Source organism: Harpegnathos saltator, unplaced genomic scaffold (assembly GCF_003227715.2).
Source record: "Harpegnathos saltator strain DR-91 unplaced genomic scaffold, Hsal_v8.6 scaffold784, whole genome shotgun sequence".
NCBI classification, from domain to species: domain Eukaryota; kingdom Metazoa; phylum Arthropoda; class Insecta; order Hymenoptera; family Formicidae; genus Harpegnathos; species Harpegnathos saltator.
The window spans coordinates 63,833-82,307 of record NW_020230631.1 but is presented as its reverse complement, the minus strand read 5'-3'; the positions used below and the strand labels follow the sequence as shown (position 1 = coordinate 82,307).

General features: G+C 41.3%; 1 protein-coding gene across 1 annotated transcript in view; it reads right to left on the bottom strand.

Annotated features, from left to right (window-relative positions):
* LOC105187578 (cytochrome P450 4C1) overlaps window positions 1-13,723 on the bottom strand; it is a 46,782-nt gene extending 33,059 nt beyond the window's left edge. Inside the window, exons 1-2 of the mRNA XM_025306508.1 lie at window positions 13,708-13,723; window positions 12,225-12,331 (exon numbers count right to left, since the gene is read on the bottom strand). Coding sequence (XP_025162293.1) covers window positions 12,225-12,331; window positions 13,708-13,723 — 123 coding nt within the window. The remainder of the gene's footprint in view (window positions 1-12,224; window positions 12,332-13,707) is intronic.
* Between the last annotated feature and the right edge of the window lie 4,752 nt (window positions 13,724-18,475).

Sequence of the window (18,475 nt, the reverse complement as noted above, 5' to 3'; positions counted from 1 at the left end):
ATAAGCATTGTCCAAGATGTACTGGGTGCAAATTGCACGGTCGAATTTATATCTCTTATATGTATACGCGTGTGTATGTGTGTACGTGTGCGTGCGTGCGTGCGTGCGTGCGTGCGTGCGTGCGTGCGTGCGTCCTGTCCGCCCGCCGCCCGCGCCGGTCCGCTGTTGTTGCCTGCCAATCCGGCCTAAACCGTGCGGAGTAGCATGCCTGCGATGCCCACAAGGCATGCTCATTGAGCGTTTATTCGCTCATTTATTTAGCAATTTTTCTCAAAACTTTACGTAGTCGATTTCTATTTTTTTCCGTCCGTTGTATTTATTTAGATGTTTTTTATGTTTTATATAATGTTTGTAAGTTTATAATTACCCACCTTGTATATGTCTCGTGTGTATGTCTCGAAAATAATTCATGAATATGAAAATAATAGAAGAAAATTCATGAAAATCTGGAAATTTTCACGATTATTCGTGCTTCTTAGTCACCATCTTGGATCTGCCATTTTGAAATTCTCTAATATGAATTAGTTGTCTGTAAATATCCTAAAATCAGTACCCTGCATACTAAATTGATGCTAAATAGGATTTTGCGCAGTTATTCTAAAAATACATTATTTTTTAAGTTTTTTTGTTCAAACCGCCATTTTGAGGCAGCCATCTTGAATTTACATTTTCACCAATGCATACCCTGAAAGTTCAACATTTTTTAAACAAGATGTGACACTTGTATCTGTATCAAAGTAACGTTTTTGATACGAAATTAAGCTTATAAAAAATAAAATTGTCGATTTTTCACGACTTTTTTCCAAAAATTCCGCCATATTGGATTTTATTGTGAATCCAAACGAATTCTGATGCCGGAATCTTGTAGAACGACCCCGAAAACATAAGGAAATGCTATTCCAATCTTATATAATATGTTTCTCTACATAAAATACAGTTGCAAAGTGAGGCTAATATTCTAAGACTTTTGGGCGTTAATGGATTAATGATGCGAGGTTGGGATGATCTTCAACGTTCTTATTCGCAAACTCGAACAATATTTAATCAAACGTTCCGAGATAATGGTCAGCCGTTAATTTCCAAATCTACAGTTATTCGACCTGTACAGCGATATGAAATTACTGGTGGAGCAAAAGATCGTCAGAGATCTGGATGGCCTAAATCAGTTACAAATGAGGAGAGTCAGATGGAGGTTGCACAAACATTTGTAGAAAACCCTCACCTTTCTATTCGCAACGCAGTTAAACAGCATGGAAACACTCGAGCGTCCGTTCATAGAATTTTGAAGTTAGTCAAATTTCATCCGTATAAAGTTCACTTGGTTCAGAAACTCAATGAAAATGATCCTGCTCGTCGAATAGAATTTTGTGTATTAATGATGGATTTGAATGAAAGGGACTAGGATTTTTCTTATAGTACTTTCTGATGAATGCACTTTCACATTAAAGAGCACAGTGAATAGACACAACTACAGATATTGGAGTGACACTAATCCATGCTGGATGCAAGAATCTCGTACTCAATATCCATAGAAAGTGAATGTCTGAGCAAGTACTTTAAATAGGGGACCTCGGCCCCCCCCACTTCAAATCCCCGGTCGGCTAGGCTGTGGCCGGCATCGTCTAAAGGGGGCCTTTGCCGGGGGATTGGGGGTGTCCTGGGGGGGGGGGCGGAGCCCGCAGGGTGAGGAAGACCCGTAAGGGTCTTCTAGTGTGAATGAGGATGTCAGGTGCCCTGGCCGATCCGAGCTCTTGCGGAGGGCGCCAGGTCTATCGTGCGACAGAATGTTCCCCGGCGGCGGGACATAGGAATGGCGTCCGAAGTGTCCTCGCTACTACGAAGCCGCACAGTTAAAATAGGGGTTCGTCCTGCGGCAGGGCAGCGTTAGCTGTGGTTCGGAGCTGGGGGCGGGTGCTCGGACTCGTGAGCCTGATGGTTCAGGCATCCGAAGCTAAGGGAAGGATGAACCCTGAATAATAAACCCGGATGAAGGGGTCCGTTAGTCTGGGAAACCAGACACCCAACGAGGGGAAGGAAAACTCAAAGTAAAAACCCGGGTGATCGAACCTATCAGTCTGGTGGTGCTAGACATCCGAACGAGGGGAAGGAAGAACCCAATACAAAATCCGGAAAGTCGGACTTGTTAGCCTAGTGAGGCTGCCGACTATGTGTGAAGTCTTCGGAATTGATCCCGTGTGGTTTAATTCCTCCACGCGAGAGTGACCCGAAAACAAAAAGCCCTGGGGAACGTGTCCCGGCCTCCGGGGTTCTCAGGTTTAGTACTGGGGGGTGCCTTTGGGTGTTTGCAGGCGCTGGCCCGGCCTGCTAAGCGGTGCGATAAAAAATCGGTCAGGTCGGTCGGGGCGGTGTCCCTTGGCGCCCATGACTTTAAAGCTCGTCCGGTGCTGGGACGGGGGTGCCTGCAGGGGGAAGGGGCAGGCGGGCTCCCTGGGGGGGAAGGATGGTGTGCCATCCAGCGAATATGCGTGTGAGTAATTCCCGGAGGAGGGCTGGCGACAGAGCTCCGTCCCTGGAGGAGTGGGGCCACGATGGCAGGGGCCGTCTTGGCCGCACTGCCGGAGGGGATGAGGAATCTAACAAGTAACACTACCCAACTGATACTCGCCGATTTGAATGAAACTTAACATACTTATTAAACACCGAAAAATATTAAATACGTGTTTTTTGTTTCGGCTAAATACGCTTTTTAGGGGTAGAAAGCACCCCTCAACCCCTGGAGGTGGAAACAGTTATGGCTAATTATTTCTGAAACGATACATTTTCTGAAAAAAGTGCTTAGGATCAAAGTTGTAGAGTTCAAAGTGATGCACTTGATGGTGACCTTAAAATTGACCTTGAGGTCGATTTTCAAGGTCAATTAAAACAATTAAATTTGGAAATAATTACTCTTTTCTTATAATTAATGTCTACAATTTCTCTGAATTTTGTATCGTCTTGCACAACTTCCGAAACATCTTCTGAATTGTCTTCAACTAAAACAGCATCTGGAATCACACTAGCATCAATATAGTTAAAAGTATCATAAGTCTCTTTAAATGTATCAAAATTGATAGCGTCTTTTATCAAATCTGCAAGTTGAGGAGCGATTGATCTTTCTCCATCTGTTATTCTAGATTCTATATTGTACACTGGGTCCTCGAAAGTGAAGCATAATAACTTTAACAAATTGATCCTCTAACAAATTTATAAGCTTTTCAACTGCAGATTGAACTCCAATCTGTAAATAAGTGCCTGAATCTACAGGTTTGCTGAATATGTGTCGAGGAGTATGGAGCAAAGTTCTGGGATCCTGAGGCACACAAATATTAGCTTCTGATTTTAATAATTGTAGCAAATCTCGTAAAGCTCAATGTAAAATGTTATGCGATATTGCCCATAATCGTAATTTATTGATAAAATTATTTTCATTGCCTTTTACTACATTTGTTTCAGATCTATTAAACCATTGCATTCTGTAATATCATCAAAATTATCCAAAGAATCTGAAGTATTAGAACAGTCTGTTTTACTATTATCACATTGCAATTCTATATTTTTCATGATTGTTGTATTGGGTTCTGAAATATTGTTATTAGTATTACATATTGATACATTATCAGAATCACTTGAATAATTTTGTGATAAATCTAAACATGTTGCGGTTCCTCTCTTTATTTTTTTTATTGGGTGTACAAATTAGTTCGGTCCGTTTTCAAAAGATGGCTCCGGCTGTTATGAATGGTTCATAGTGACTGCCGATTTTGGCGGTTTCAGAGAGGGTAGACATCTGCCAATAATATTCAGTTTATATCGCTTTAAGTTTCATACAAAAACCTTGCTTTTTACAGTGTTGAAAATGTCTAATTTTGTGTTAACCAAGCAGCATTTGCAGGAGGTTTTAATTTTCTGCTTTAATTGAAAGAAAAATGCAGCTGAAGCCCATCGAATGCTTGTTGAAGTTTATGGTGACACTGCTCCAACTGATAAATCATGTAGGGAATGGTTTCGACGTCTCAAGGATGGAGATTTCAGCGTCGAAGACAAGCCTCGCTCTGGACAGCCAAAAAAATTCAAGGACAAAGAAATAGAGGTATTACTCGAAGAAGATCAGAGTCAAACGCAAGAGGAGCTTGTAGAATCATTGGGAGTGACTCAACAAGCCGTTTCCGTACGATTGAGATATGGGAATTATTCAAAAACAAGGAAATTGGGTGCATTATGAACTGAAACCGAGAGACGTTGAAAGGCGTTCTTCATGATAATGCTCGGCCTTATGTCGCAAAAGTCGTAAAAAAATATTTGGAAGCGCTCAAATGGAATGTTTTACCGCACCCGCCGTATTCTCTGGACATTGCTCCTTCTGATTACTGGTTGTTTCGAAGGATGCAGCACGATTTGGCAGGTCACCGGTTCACTTCTTTCGCAGATATCGAAAATTGGCTCCAAACTTGGATCGCCTCAAAAGACGAGTCATTTTTTCGAGATTTAATTCGAAAATTGCCTGAGAAATGGGAGAAAGTAGCCAGCGATGGAAAATATTTTAATTGATCTGTTCATTCGTTTGTTTTAAAATAAACACATCTTTTAACATAAAAAACGGACCGAACAAATTTGTACTCCCAATATTATAAAAAACAGGATAATATCAGGTGTAGTAAAAAGAAATTCATTATTTTTGCATGAAATTGAAGGCTTTAATTACCATAGTTAGAATGATCCGATTTAGGTCAAATATGCACCGTTTTGTTCGATAACTTGTTGCCATTCTGAAGGTAATTTCATCATGCCTCTCTCATAGAAGCCCTCGTCCCTATTGGCAAAAAATTGAGATAGTCGATTTTCACAAGCCTCTCTTGAAGCGAATTGTTCACCAGCAAAATTGTTCGCCATGGACAGGAACAGATGGTAATCACTTGGTGCCAGGTCCGGACTATAAGGTGGATGCATGAGAACCTCCCAACCAAGCTCCCGGAGCTTTTGGCGAGTCACTATCGACGTGTGTGGCCTGGCGTTGTCCTGATGGAACACAATTTCTCTCCTATTGGCCAAAGCTGGCCGCTTCTGGGCGATTGCTTCCTTCAGACGGTCCAATTGTTGACAGTATAGTTCCGAGTTAAGGGTTTTGCCGTAGGGGAGCAGCTCATAGTAGATAATTCCCTGCCAATCCCACCAAATACACAGCAAAACCTTCCTGGCCGTCAATCCTGGCTTGGCCACCGTTTTCGCCGGCTCACCGCGATTCGACCACGACCGTTTTCGCTTGACGTTGTCGTAAGTGATCCACTTTTCATCACCAGTGACCAACCGCTTCAGAAATGGGTCGATTTTGTTGCGATTCAGCAGCGATTCGCAGATGGAAATTCGGTCCATGAGGTCTTTTTGCGTTAACTCGTGTGGCACCCATACATCGAGCTTCTTTTCGTATCCAGCCTTATTCAAATGGTTCCAAACGGTTTTTTGTGCAATCTTTAGCTCTTGGGCAATCGAAACAGTGCTTACATGACGGTCGGACTCGACAATGTCCATGATTTTATCGATATTTTCGACAATTGGCCTTCCAGTGCGTGGTGCATCTTTGACATCGAAATTACCGGAACGGAATCGACGAAACCAAAATTGCGCGTGATTGGCTATTACAGTATCAGGACCATAAACACTATTCATATTTTCAGCCGCCTGGCTTGCGTTTTCGCCTTTATCGAAGAAAAACTATAAAATATAGCGTATTTTCTCTTTGCTAGTGTCCATCTTTGACGCGCGCTCAAACAAAACTGAATCAACTAATCACAAAACTGTCACAAAAGTTTTTTTAGTACGAAATCTCATCTTTCTAACGCCATCTAGTGGAGTCCGATCGGACTTATACAACGCGAGATACAGATAACTAAAGCCATCTATTGGAAAAATAATGGATTTCTTTTTACTACACCTGATATAAAGAAATTCCTGATAATATTAGGTGTACAACTTTGCTTCCGCTGTTTTTTTTCGAAATTCGAGGCTTTATTGTAAAAAACTGGTTATACATTTATGATTCGAAGTTTTGTCCATCGCTGGCCACTACTTTCTCCCATCTTTCGGGCAGCGTATGAATCCCGCGTTGAAAAAACTGGTCATCTTTTGAAGCGATCCACGAATCGATCCAATTTCTTACTTCTTCATAAGACCGGAAGTGCTAGTCAACCAGGCCGTGTGCCATTGATCGAAACAAATGATAGTCAGAGGGAGCAACGTCTGGTGAATACGGCGGGTGAGGGTAGGACTTTCCATTTCAACGTTTCCACGTATGTCTTGACCACTTTCGCAACATGGGGTCGAGCGTTGTCATGCTGCAAAATCACTTTATCGTGTCTCTTGTTATATTGCGGCCGTTTGTCTTTCAATGCTCGGCTCAAACGCATTAATTGCATTCGATAACGATCACCTGTGATTGTTTCAGTCGGTTTCAACAGCTCATAATACACTACGCCGAGCTGGTCTCACCAAATACAGAGCATGACCTTGCAGCCGTGAATATTCGGTTTGGCCGTCGACGTGGAAGCATGACCGAGATATGCCCATGATTTTCTGCGCTTGGGGTTATCGTAATGAACCCATTTTTCATCCCCAGTCACAATGCGATGCAGAAATCCCTTCCGTCTTTGCCTTGCAAGCAACTGTTCACAAGCAAATAAACGCCGTTCAACATCTCTCGGTTTCAACTCGTACGGCACCCAATTTCCTTGCTTCTGAATCATTCCCATATCTTTGAGGCGTTTTGAAATTGCTTGTTAAGTCACTCCCAATGATCGTGCCAGTTCTTCTTGACTTTGACACGAGTCTTCATTAAGTAATGCCTCCAATTCTGCATCTTCGAAAACCTTCCCTCTTCCACCGCTATGCCGGTCTTCGACGTGAAAATCACCGTTCTTGAAGCGTTGAAACCACTCACGACACGTTCTTTCACTAATAGCGGCCTCACCATAAGTATTTGAGAGCATTCGATGAGCCTCAGCCGCAGATTTCTTCATATTGAAGCAGAAAATTAAAACCTTCCGTAAATGACGAGAATTTGGCTCGTAAACTGACATTTTCAATCGAGAATAACTTTATGATGCAGACACAAATCGACTAATGTTTCTTTGGGGTTATGTTGACAGATGCCCAAGTTTATTGCATCACGTCTATGATCTATTTATTTCGACCACTACTTACCGCTAAAGCCATCTATAGGAAAACGGCGGAAGCAAAGTTGTACACCTAATACTCCCTAATCCCTCTTTTAAAGGGGGTAACATCGCAATTTCAAATGGGACCCCCTATAAAATGTTAAATGGTTGGGTTCTACAGTAAAAAACAAGTTAATTTTGTCTAAAACATTTTTTTATTTGTCTAATATTTTTGAGATATTTGAGGAAAACCTGATAACTTTTCAATATTTAACTTACGATATCTAGCTAACTATTAGGTGTAGTAAAAAGAAATCCATTATTTTTCCAATAGATGGCTTTAGTTATCTGTATCTCGCGTTGTATAAGTCCGATCGGACTCCACTAGATGGCGTTAGAAAGATGAGATTTCGTACTAAAAAAAACTTTTGTGATAGTTTTGTGATTAGTTGACTCAGTTTTGTTTGAGCGCGCGTCAAAGATGGACACTAGCAAAGAGAAAATACGCTATATTTTACAGTTTTTCTTCGATAAAGGCGAAAACGCAAGCCAGGCGGCTGAAAATATGAATAGTGTTTATGGTCCTGATACTGTAACAGCCAATCACGCGCAATTTTGGTTTCGTCGATTCCGTTCCGGTAATTTCGATGTCAAAGATGCACCACGCACTGGAAGGCCAATTGTCGAAAATATCGATAAAATCATGGACATTGTCGAGTCCGACCGTCATGTAAGCACTGTTTCGATTGCCCAAGAGCTAAAGATTGCACAAAAAACCGTTTGGAACCATTTGAATAAGGCTGGATACGAAAAGAAGCTCGATGTATGGGTGCCACACGAGTTAACGCAAAAAGACTTCATGGACCGAATTTCCATCTGCGAATCGCTGCTGAATCGCAACAAAATCGACCCATTTCTGAAGCAGTTGGTCACTGGTGATGAAAAGTGGATCACTTACGACAACGTCAAGCGAAAACGGTCGTGGTCGAATCACGGTGAGCCGGCGGAAACGATGGCCAAGCCAGGATTGACGGCCAGGAAGGTTTTGCTGTGTGTTTGATGGGATTGGCAGGGAATTATCTACTATGAGCTGCTCCCCTACGGCAAAACTCTTAACTCGGAACTGTACTGTCAACAATTGGACCGTCTGAAGGAAGCAATCGCCCAGAAGCGGCCAGCTTTGGCCAATAGGAGAGGAATTGTGTTCCATCAGGACAACGCCAGGCTACACACATCGATAGTGACTCGCCAGAAGCTCCGGGAGGTTCTTATGCATCCACCTTATAGTCCGGACCTGGCACCAAGTGATTACCATGTGTTCCTGTCCATGGCGAACAATTTTGCTGGTGAAAAATTCGCTTCAAGAGAGGCTTGTGAAAATTGACTGTCTCAATTTTTTGCCAATAGGGACGAGGGCTTCTATGAGAGAGGTATAATGAAATTACCTTCAAAATGGCAACAAGTTATCGAACAAAATGGCGCATATTTGACCTAAATCGGATCATTCTAACTATAGTAATTAAAGCCTTCAATTTCATGCAAAAATAAAGGATTTCTTTTTACTACACCTAATATTTGTCGGAAGAAAAATGGTATTGGACTTTCTTACTTTATTTGGTATCAAGAATATATTGTTATAATAGCGCCCTGACTTTTGTTAACTTAATAACTTTTAGAAACTTCAAAATCATCAAACGGTCCAAGGCGCGGTTCAAACGTGACCAGGGCGCTTCTCAAAGAGGCTGGAGCGGCAGAGCTGGCCTTGGAGGTCGGCCGCGCACTCGGCGCGGTGAAGCCATTACCAGAAGTGTCACTGCTTTTTTTTGGACATATATGGATATTACCAGTGAACTGGTTAATTACAGAAATCTTATGAATGAACGCGCGCCGAGATGGATGATCGAAGAAGCGTCGCAGCCTCTTGAGCCCAGTCGACCCAGCAAATGTTGACGGCGTGCGGCGAGACGTAAGTGTGCCAAAATAAAACAACAAATAGCAGCGCGTTGTTCTTCCCCTCGCCGTGCACCGACAACAGTTGCAGGATCAATTGGACAGCGCTGTGACCCGAGAAACTACGACGCTTCTCCAATCATCCATCTCGGCGCGCGCTCATTCGTCAGATTTCTGCAATTAATAACTCGATAATTATCGCGAATCTCGCGAAACTTATGGGACTTTTATGTTTGTCTTAACCCAATCTACCTTCATACTTCGGATTGACAGCTAATTACCAATATACCTACACCTATATATTGTAAACTTTCTATGTATTCTCTATGATTTAATAAATGTGCTTTATATAAGTGTACAAAAAATGTTAATACCTCTTAATATTTCGGAAATTATGCATCTTTAAAAAAATATTCAATACAAAAGTTGTAAATTTCTAAATAACTAATATTAATATACTAATATACTAATACTACTAATTTTACTACGTAATGTATCACGTTTTTTTGTTTTACTAGGGAGAAGGAAGTGCAGTTACGTACAGATAGCCGTCTGTTTGGAAAATATAGGACTCCGGGAAAAAATTTCCCCGCCTACCTATAAAACTCTCCCCTCTTCACTTGTTGTGTTTGAGGAGATCCTTTCTCTCAGACATATATTCAGACTTAGAATTAAATCCTTAACTATATCTTTACTTTAATACTTTCGGAATTTTCTTCCAAATAGCAGCATAGATTCCACTCGGACCCGTGACGGGATTACCGCAGATTTTGATAATGGCCATCTTGACCTCTACTATTTAAGTACGAGGTTGTTTGATATGTTTGATAAGTTTTTGGAGTCTAACAATGAAGCATTTATATTTTTGGGCAAAATGGGTTTTATTTTTCAATATAGTCTCTTTTTAGCTCGATACATATTGTCTCTCTTTTCTGGTCCTCTCATTCTGTCAGCAAAATAGGTTGGGTCAAGCTTTGCAAAATACTCGTTTATGGTAAAAATTACTTTCTTATTTGTCACGAATTATTTTCCTCCTAAGAATTTCTTCATGTTCGAAAATAAAAAATAGTGGCCGAGGGCTAGATCAGGCAAATAAGGGAGATTGGGAACCAATTCGTAACGTAATTCATACAATTTGGCCATGACAATTGTAAATGTATAAGCTGGTGCGTTGTCCTGATAAGAAAAGCACCTTTTTCTTCTTTAAATGTAGCCATTTTTTGCGATTTCTTTCTTGTTCTAATAATAATGCATAATGATTCTATAATGATGTGTCAGTGATAATTTTTCTCTCCTGAAAATAATCGATGAACAATATGCCATGGCTATCCCAAAATATAGTCGCCATTACTTTTCCGCCAGAATAAAACATCTTCGGAGCAGGTTCGCTTAGCAAAGTCCATTGTTTTGATTGTTTCTTTCTTTCAGATGTGTAGTGATGAATCCATATTTCATCAATAATCACGAATCGATGAGAAAAAACCCTTTGCATCCCGCTTGAATCCCGATTCAAATATTTCTTTGAAATGTTGCGTCGAATGTGTTTTTGGTCTAATGTCAACAAACGCGGCATTTATACTATTGCTTTCTCATGTACAAATCTTCATATAATATTTTGAATACATTCAGAAGATATGCGGCACGCATTTGCTATTTCTTCAATCTCCGATCATCCGAGTATGACTTAATACGTTTTATTGACTACTTCCTCAGTTGTTGCAGTTTTTAGGCGATCCGGGCGCTTATCATCAAACACACTTATACGGTCACGCTTAAACTCGATAATCCAAACTTTCATCGTTGAAAACATGAGAGCAGAGTCAGTGTAAATAGAATTCAATACAGTTTTGATTTCCGTTGGGGTTTTCCCTTTTAGATTCAAATATTTAATCATGGAACAATATTCGATTTTTTTTCATTGAAAAATATACTGACATGCAAACAATATATGACTGTCAAAACGAAACTAAGTGTCGCATGTAGCTGAACATCTGAGAGCATTTGTTAAAAGGATGTGGCTTTCATATCTTACAACAGTTTCCGAACAGTATTGTCTTCAGTTTTTCATGTTCAGGTTTGAAACTTATTAAACAATCCATGTATTCTATTTCTCCTTCATGGACATGCCCCTTCCACTTCTCCAAAATCCTGAATCAGCTCAGTAGAAAATAATGTTTCTATGAAAGAACGTAGGTTATTTTCCCCGAAACTTTCGGCTAATCATTGCAGTATCCTTTTCAGTCGGCAAGTGATAACCTTCTACGGTAATCCCCAGAGATCCAACTCTATATCGACGTAATATGTCACCTAAAATCTTACAGCTATTGTATGAACCTTTTTTTTCGAAAATTTTTCCAAAGTATTAAGAGGTTTCAACATTTTCTACGCACCCATATAAAATGCTATATTTACTAAACCATAAAGAATACAAATAAAGGTTTATATATATTATAGAGAGAGTCACAGATCACCCGTACTAGCCGATTTTTTATAATAGTGTCATAACTTTTGTTAACTTGTCAACCTTTAAAAATTTCAAAGTTATAAAAATAACAAAAGTCAGGGCATTATTGTAACAATATATTTTTGACACTAAATAGAATAAAAAAGTCTAAGAAATCACTTTTTCTTTCGACAAATAGTTCACGAGATATTGTAAGTTAAATGTTGAAAAAGTTACTAAGTTTTTCTTAAATATCTCAAAAAATAATAGGCAAATGAAAAAATGTTTGAGACAAAAGTTGCTCAAATTAATTGGTAAAAAAAAATGGTACAATAAAAAGTTGGGATTTCTACTTAAGATAATTGATGGTCAGTGAATATCTCGAAAATGGCACCATCTATAAACAAAATGCTATCGTTGACTTATGTCCCCCTTCAAACCAAATAACTTTTGTCTTAAATATTTTTCTTTAAATTATTGTGTTTACAAAAAAGTTGGCTGGTACGGGTGATCTGTGACACCTTATATATTTTATTCAAACTCTTATTCCTCCTCTTAGTTGGTTGATTTTTAACACACCCTATATATTGAAGAGCAGTAATGATATATTTTCATTTTACAGTTAGTTTGTAACTGATACACTTATAAATAAATTAACAAATACATAATACGTATTCTCTTACCTTTGTCTGGTCTGGTTCAAATATATCAATAAATAACTTATTGCCTATCCAAAATCGAAATGGAGAAGGATAAGTATCCATAAGCAAACACAAAGATTGCAAGAAATCTGAAAATTTTTCATATTTCAGAAATGTGTTATAGTAAAACAGTTGTATGAATTTAATTTATTATATTAAATACATATTATATTATTAGATTAAAATTATCAAGAGAATAATAAACATCATGCAACTTTAGCATGAAATAAAAATTTTATAAGTATTGTTTCCTTTTATAGAACTTTTGTATAATTAAATAGAGAAGACAAAAACTATTATGTTTCTTTTTATACAGAGCGGCTCACGAGAAGTTGCTGAAACTAAATGATTGGTTATCCTTTCCATGACTTTAGAACATATCTTAAAGGGGTACACTACAGTAACGCTTTCAAAAAATCGATTTTTTTTACATTTTTTGAAAGATTGATACTTTAAAAGTATGCTCCTAAAAGCGTTTCATGAAATTTAAAGTATTTCTCGAGTTATATGAGTTTTAGTTAAAGCGAACGCACGTTAAAACGCGTACTTCGGCCGTAAGCGGCCGGTCGCCCGTTGACAACCCGAAACGATCATTAATACTCTTCTTAGGCCTTTTAGTTTAATATATTTTGGCTCCCCAGCAAACACTGATAAATAAAAGATAGATTACTGTGATATAACAAATGTAATATGTAATATAACGTGGATGTTGCAAACACATACTCGTTAGTTGTAAATTCCTACTCATAAAATTTACAATTATATAATATAATAGAAATATAACGTTTTATAACATAGATATATATAGAAATATGACATAGATATAACATAGATATATAACACAGATATATACAGAGTGTTAGAAAAGTCTGGGAACGGTCAAATATCTCGAAAACAAAACGTTTCTCAGAAAAATGTTTTGAACCAAAGTTGTAGGGTTTTAAAAGTTATTGAATGATCATATCCGTTTGACCTTGAGTGGAGTCAAGGCAAGGTCAAGGCCAACATGACTTTTTTAAATAAAACACCCCAATTTTTTATCACACAGTGTTAAAGATGACAACAAGGCGTTTCCAAAACACTACTTAATGACCTATTTTTGTTGAGAATTGTCTGAGTTATGAGCTTTAGAATTTACGGTGCCGCCAGCATTAATATTATCCAGGATGTACCGTGGAGGTTGTATAGTCGGACTTTACACCTCTGTGTGCATGCGTGCGTGCGTGCAACAGAGATAAGGACCCTACGGTTCGTCACTCCCGTAATGTTTAATGGCTCCAAACCCTCTTTGCTGTGTGTGTGCGTGTGTGTGTGTCTGCGCTCGCGTGCGCGTGCGTGTGTATGTAGACGGGTTTTACTGATCTAAGTATTCAAATTGTCTTCCGTCTGCTGCTTGACAATGACCTAATCGTAGATGAAATTCATTTAAAACGTTTCGTCTCATTTCTGATGATATAAGATTTACTTGGTGCAGTATGCATTTCCTAAGGTCTTCCAAGTTAGCAGGTATCGTTGCGTACACATTGTAATAAATTATTTGTAAACTGTCATTAGACTTACAAATTATTTGTAGGAGCTTATCTTTATTCTTCGATAAGGAAAGTAGCACAGACGTGATCTCCACATGTAGTATGCCCAAAAAAACATGTCGACGGGTTTTTGATTATCCGACCCTTCTTTATCGAAAAAAATTTATTAGATGCTAGACACTAGATGCAGATCGTATTCGTCATACAATTCGTCAGTAACAAATTACTTGTTCATATATCAAGTCAAAGTAATTTATTTTGCAAAGTAAGAAATTACCTTCAGTAGTCGCCAAAATGGTATTGACTGCAAGGGAAAGAATTAAAATATTGATGATGCGAGTATATGGTGCCCGCGTTACGAGTCCCAAAAGTACCCGACCTGACGTATAGATGGCGGTTGTTGTTTGAAAAGAATGACTATGAAAGGTAGAAAGTACTAACCTTATAAAGCTTAAGTTTGAAGTTTGACGACGCTACGTTGTTTAGTATTTGTTTGGCAGCCATCAATAGTGAACGCTCTCAATGAATTTGTAAACATGGAAAAAATTGGTCATCGTTATGTGATACAATACTTTCATTTTAAAGATCTCAGTCCAACCAATATCAAAGCGGAGCTGAATTCTACTCTGGGGGAGTCTGCTCTTTCGTTTACAACAGTAAAATATTGGGTGGCAGAGTTTAAACGAGGCCGTACGAGCTGCCAAGACGAACATCGCAGTGGTCGACCAAATGAGGTAACCACGCCAGAAATGATGAAGAAAATCCATAAAATGGTATTGGATGACCGTCGACTGAAAGTGCACAAGTTAGCAGATATGGTAGGCATTTCAAAAAGTGCTGTACATCGCATATTGACTGAAAATTTGACATGAGAAAGCTGTACGCAAGATGGGTGCCGCGATTACTCACAATGGAACAAAAACAGCGTCGTGAGGATGTTTCAATCGAGTGTTTGGCGAAGTTTCACAGCAATAAAGCCGAGTTTTTCCGTCGATTCATAACTATGGATGAAACATGGGTCCATTACTTCACATCTGAGACGAAGGAACAGTCAAAATAATGGACTGAAAGAGGAGAATCGGCTCCAAAGAGGGCGAAGATAGTTTCATTTGCAGGCAAGGTCATGGCGTCAGTTTTTAGGATGTGTGGGATAATTTTCATTGATTATCTTCAGAAAGGAAAAACAATCAACGACGAGTATTATGCGAACTTATTGCAGCGTTTGAGTGATGAAATCAAGAAAAAACGGCCACATTTGGCAAAAAAGAAAGTTTTGTTTCATCAAGACAAAGCACCAGTTCACACATCCGTTATCGCGGTAGGCAAAATCAATGAGTTAAAGTTCGAATTGCTTCCTCACGCACCCTATTCGCCAGATTTAGCCCCCTCGGATTATTTTCTGTTTCCAAACTTGAAAAAATGGCTCGGTGGTAAAAGATTTGTCAACAATGAAGAAGTGGAGTCTGCGGTTGATGGCTATTTTGAGGAGCTCGACGATTCCCACTATAAACAGGGTATCGAAGCTATTGAACATCGCTGGGAAAAGTGTATTGAGCTAAAAGGAGACTATGTAGAGAAATAAAGATATTTTTTCCCAAATTTTTTGTTTTCTTTGTTAGGCCGGGTACTTCTGGGACTACACTCGTAGGTCCTTCGAACAAGTAGCGACTTTGTTTAACGATACTTATGCAGATCGTGAACCAATTCCAAAGTCTACAGTTCAAAAGCTGTCAGACGGTTCGAAGAAACGGAATCTGTCAAGAACCGCCCGCGGAGTGGTAGATCAAAATCACCGACACATTTCGATAAAAATTTGGATATGATGCAATCATTTGTAGAAAATCCAAAGTCTTTGATAAGTACAACGGATGCGTTATACTTATAACGCATGCGTTAAAAAGTTTCAGAATAAGCCTGCAGGGCTCTGAGATGTCCTTCGTGATTGAAAACCTCGCTCAGTTATTGTGTGCCCGCCGCGTTCGCATGCCTGTCGCGGTCTCGGGCATTGGGTACGTTCGCGCCGGAGTCTCTTATTAAGCCGCTTGCATGGTCATTTCGCCTTTCGACGCGTCCGCCCCTAGCTTCCTGACGACCGCGTTAACCTTGAAAGCCTTGACTGATTACGCTCCGAGCACCTCGGAGACGTCTCCCGTCTCCCAGTGCTTTCCTGACTTGCATTGGGCCGATCCAGATCTGATAAGTCCGAGGCCGATCGATTTGATTATCGGCGCCGATCTTTATGGAGAATTGCTCCTCGAAGGTGTCCGCCGAGCCGCAACAGGGCGCCTTGTCGCTCAGAACACCGCCCTCGGCTGGGTTCTGTCCGGCCCATTGTCTTGCATAGACGCTGGACAACCGGTCCCCCCGTCAACAAAAGCAGAGGCTCATATTGCATTTATCCAGTCGCTTCATACCATCGGGTCAACTACCCTCGAGGATGAGCTTCGTCGGTTTTGGGAGACTGAGGAAATTCCATCTCGGTCGCACCTCAGCCCATCGGATGAGCGATGTGAGAGTCACTTTCGCGCCACGCACTCCCGCGATGCGGAGGGTCGATACGTGGTTCGCATACCGTTCAGGGAGGGCCTACCGATTGCCATTGGCCGATCGCGCGATCGCGCCGAGTGACTTCTCTGGAATCTACATCGCCGATTTGCCCTGCATCCGGAGCAGCGCGACGAATATATTCAGTTCATGCGCGATTACGAAGCTCAAGGGCATATGAGCGTCGTCCCGCGCGATATCGATTCCGACTCTCAGACTGTCTACATTCCGCATCATCTGGTCATTCGCGCAGCAAGCTCGACCACCCACCTGCACGTGGTCTTCAATGCGTCTAGTGTCACCACTAACGGTACCTCATTGAACGAACATCAGTTCACCGGACCCAAGCTGCAAGCGGATCTTGTGACGGTCATTCTGCAGTGGAGACAATTCCAATACGTTTACGCGGCCGATATTAAACAAATGTATCGTCAGATCAAAGTCGATTCGCGAGACAAAAATTATCAGAGGGTGTTATGGAGCGCTAACCCGGATGAGGCAATTCGGGATCAATTGTTTACTGTGACTTACGGGACGGCTTCGGTTCTCTATCTCGCGCTTCGCGTGTTACGACAGCTCGTCGAGGACGAGGGTTCGGACTTCCCTCTCGCCGTTCCAGTATTGCGGCGTGGGATTTACGTCGATGATATTTTGTTCGACGCGGACGATGCATTGCGCCTACAATCAACCCGCGATCAACTGATCCAGTCACGTTATTGTCACGTGGCGGTTTTCGTTTGCATAAGTGGGCCGGCAACTCGCGCGTGTTAATGGCCAGCCTTGACGCGGAGAATCAGAGCCTCGCTCATCCAAAGTTCCTGCAGCAAGACGAGCGAGTCAACATTCTGGGCGTGTCGTGGAATCCTCAGCTCGACTCCTTCGAATTTCGAGTCTCGCTCCCCGAACACGTGCCGACCACAAAACGCTCAATATTGTCCGCTATCGCTAGGTTATTTGATCCGATGGGATGGGTAACTCCGGTAACGTTCCGCGCGAATGTTTTCATGTAGGGTCTTTGGAAAATGAAGCTCGGATGGGACGATTCGATCCTGCCCGAAACGTTGATGTCGTGGCGGGCGATCTTCGATAAATTATTGTCCATTAACGGCTTGCGGATTCCGCGCTGGACCGGGCAGCGTTCTCATTTCTTCGATATCGAATTGCACGGCTTCGCCGATGCATCGTCTGTCGCGTATGCCGCTATTGTTTATATAAGAATGACCTCTCCTTCCGGAAATGTTAAGGTCACCCTCCTGGCGGGCAGATCAAAGATAGCTCTGTTATCTATCGTCAGCATTCCGCGCTTAGAGTTGTGCGCTGCCGTGTTATTCGCGCGCCTTATTAATTTTATCGACTTCAGTCTTGAAAGGTCGTGGGTAAAACGCGTCTGCTGAACTGATTCTACAGTCGTATTAGCCTGGCTTCGTCAGCATCTTTCCTGTTGGAAGACTTACGTGGCCAATCACATATCCGATGTGCAGTCTCGATTGCTGAATGCGGAATGGCGTCACGTCCCGATGCATGACAATCCCGCAGATTGCGCGTCGCGTGGGTTGTGCGGCGATTAATTTTTATCGCAATCATTATGGTGGAACGGCCCGTCGTAGCTCCTATTACCGGAGCCCCGGTGGCCACGTGTCCATTCCCTTTCTCCGACTGCGAAGGAGTCCGTCGCCCCTCCAAAAGTCGTCTCTCATTCGGCTCATCGCTTAGGATCTTGGGATCTGAGCGACAAAATTTCATCGTGGACGAAATTAATCCGCGTCACCGCATATATGGTGTGGTTCATTCGACACTGCCGAGACACGAAATCGAGACACGAGATTCCTCATGCTCCAACGTCTGTCATCAGTCATCAGTCCGATCAGTGCAAAAGAGTTTCAATCCGCGAAGCTCCATTGGTTCCGACGAGTTCAGAGTGACTTGTTCTTTGAGGAGATTCACTTACTCTCGAATTCCCAGCCCATTTTTCGAAAGAGCATTCTCCTCCCTTTGCGGCCGTTTCTGGACTGGGAAGGTCTATTGTGCGTGGGCGGACGGCTGCGACAGTCGTCCATTCCGTACGCCCAACAACATCCGATCCTATTCGCGGTACACCCATTCGTCAATCGATTAATGGAGTACACACATCAAAAGATGCTCCACGCCGGTCCGCAACTT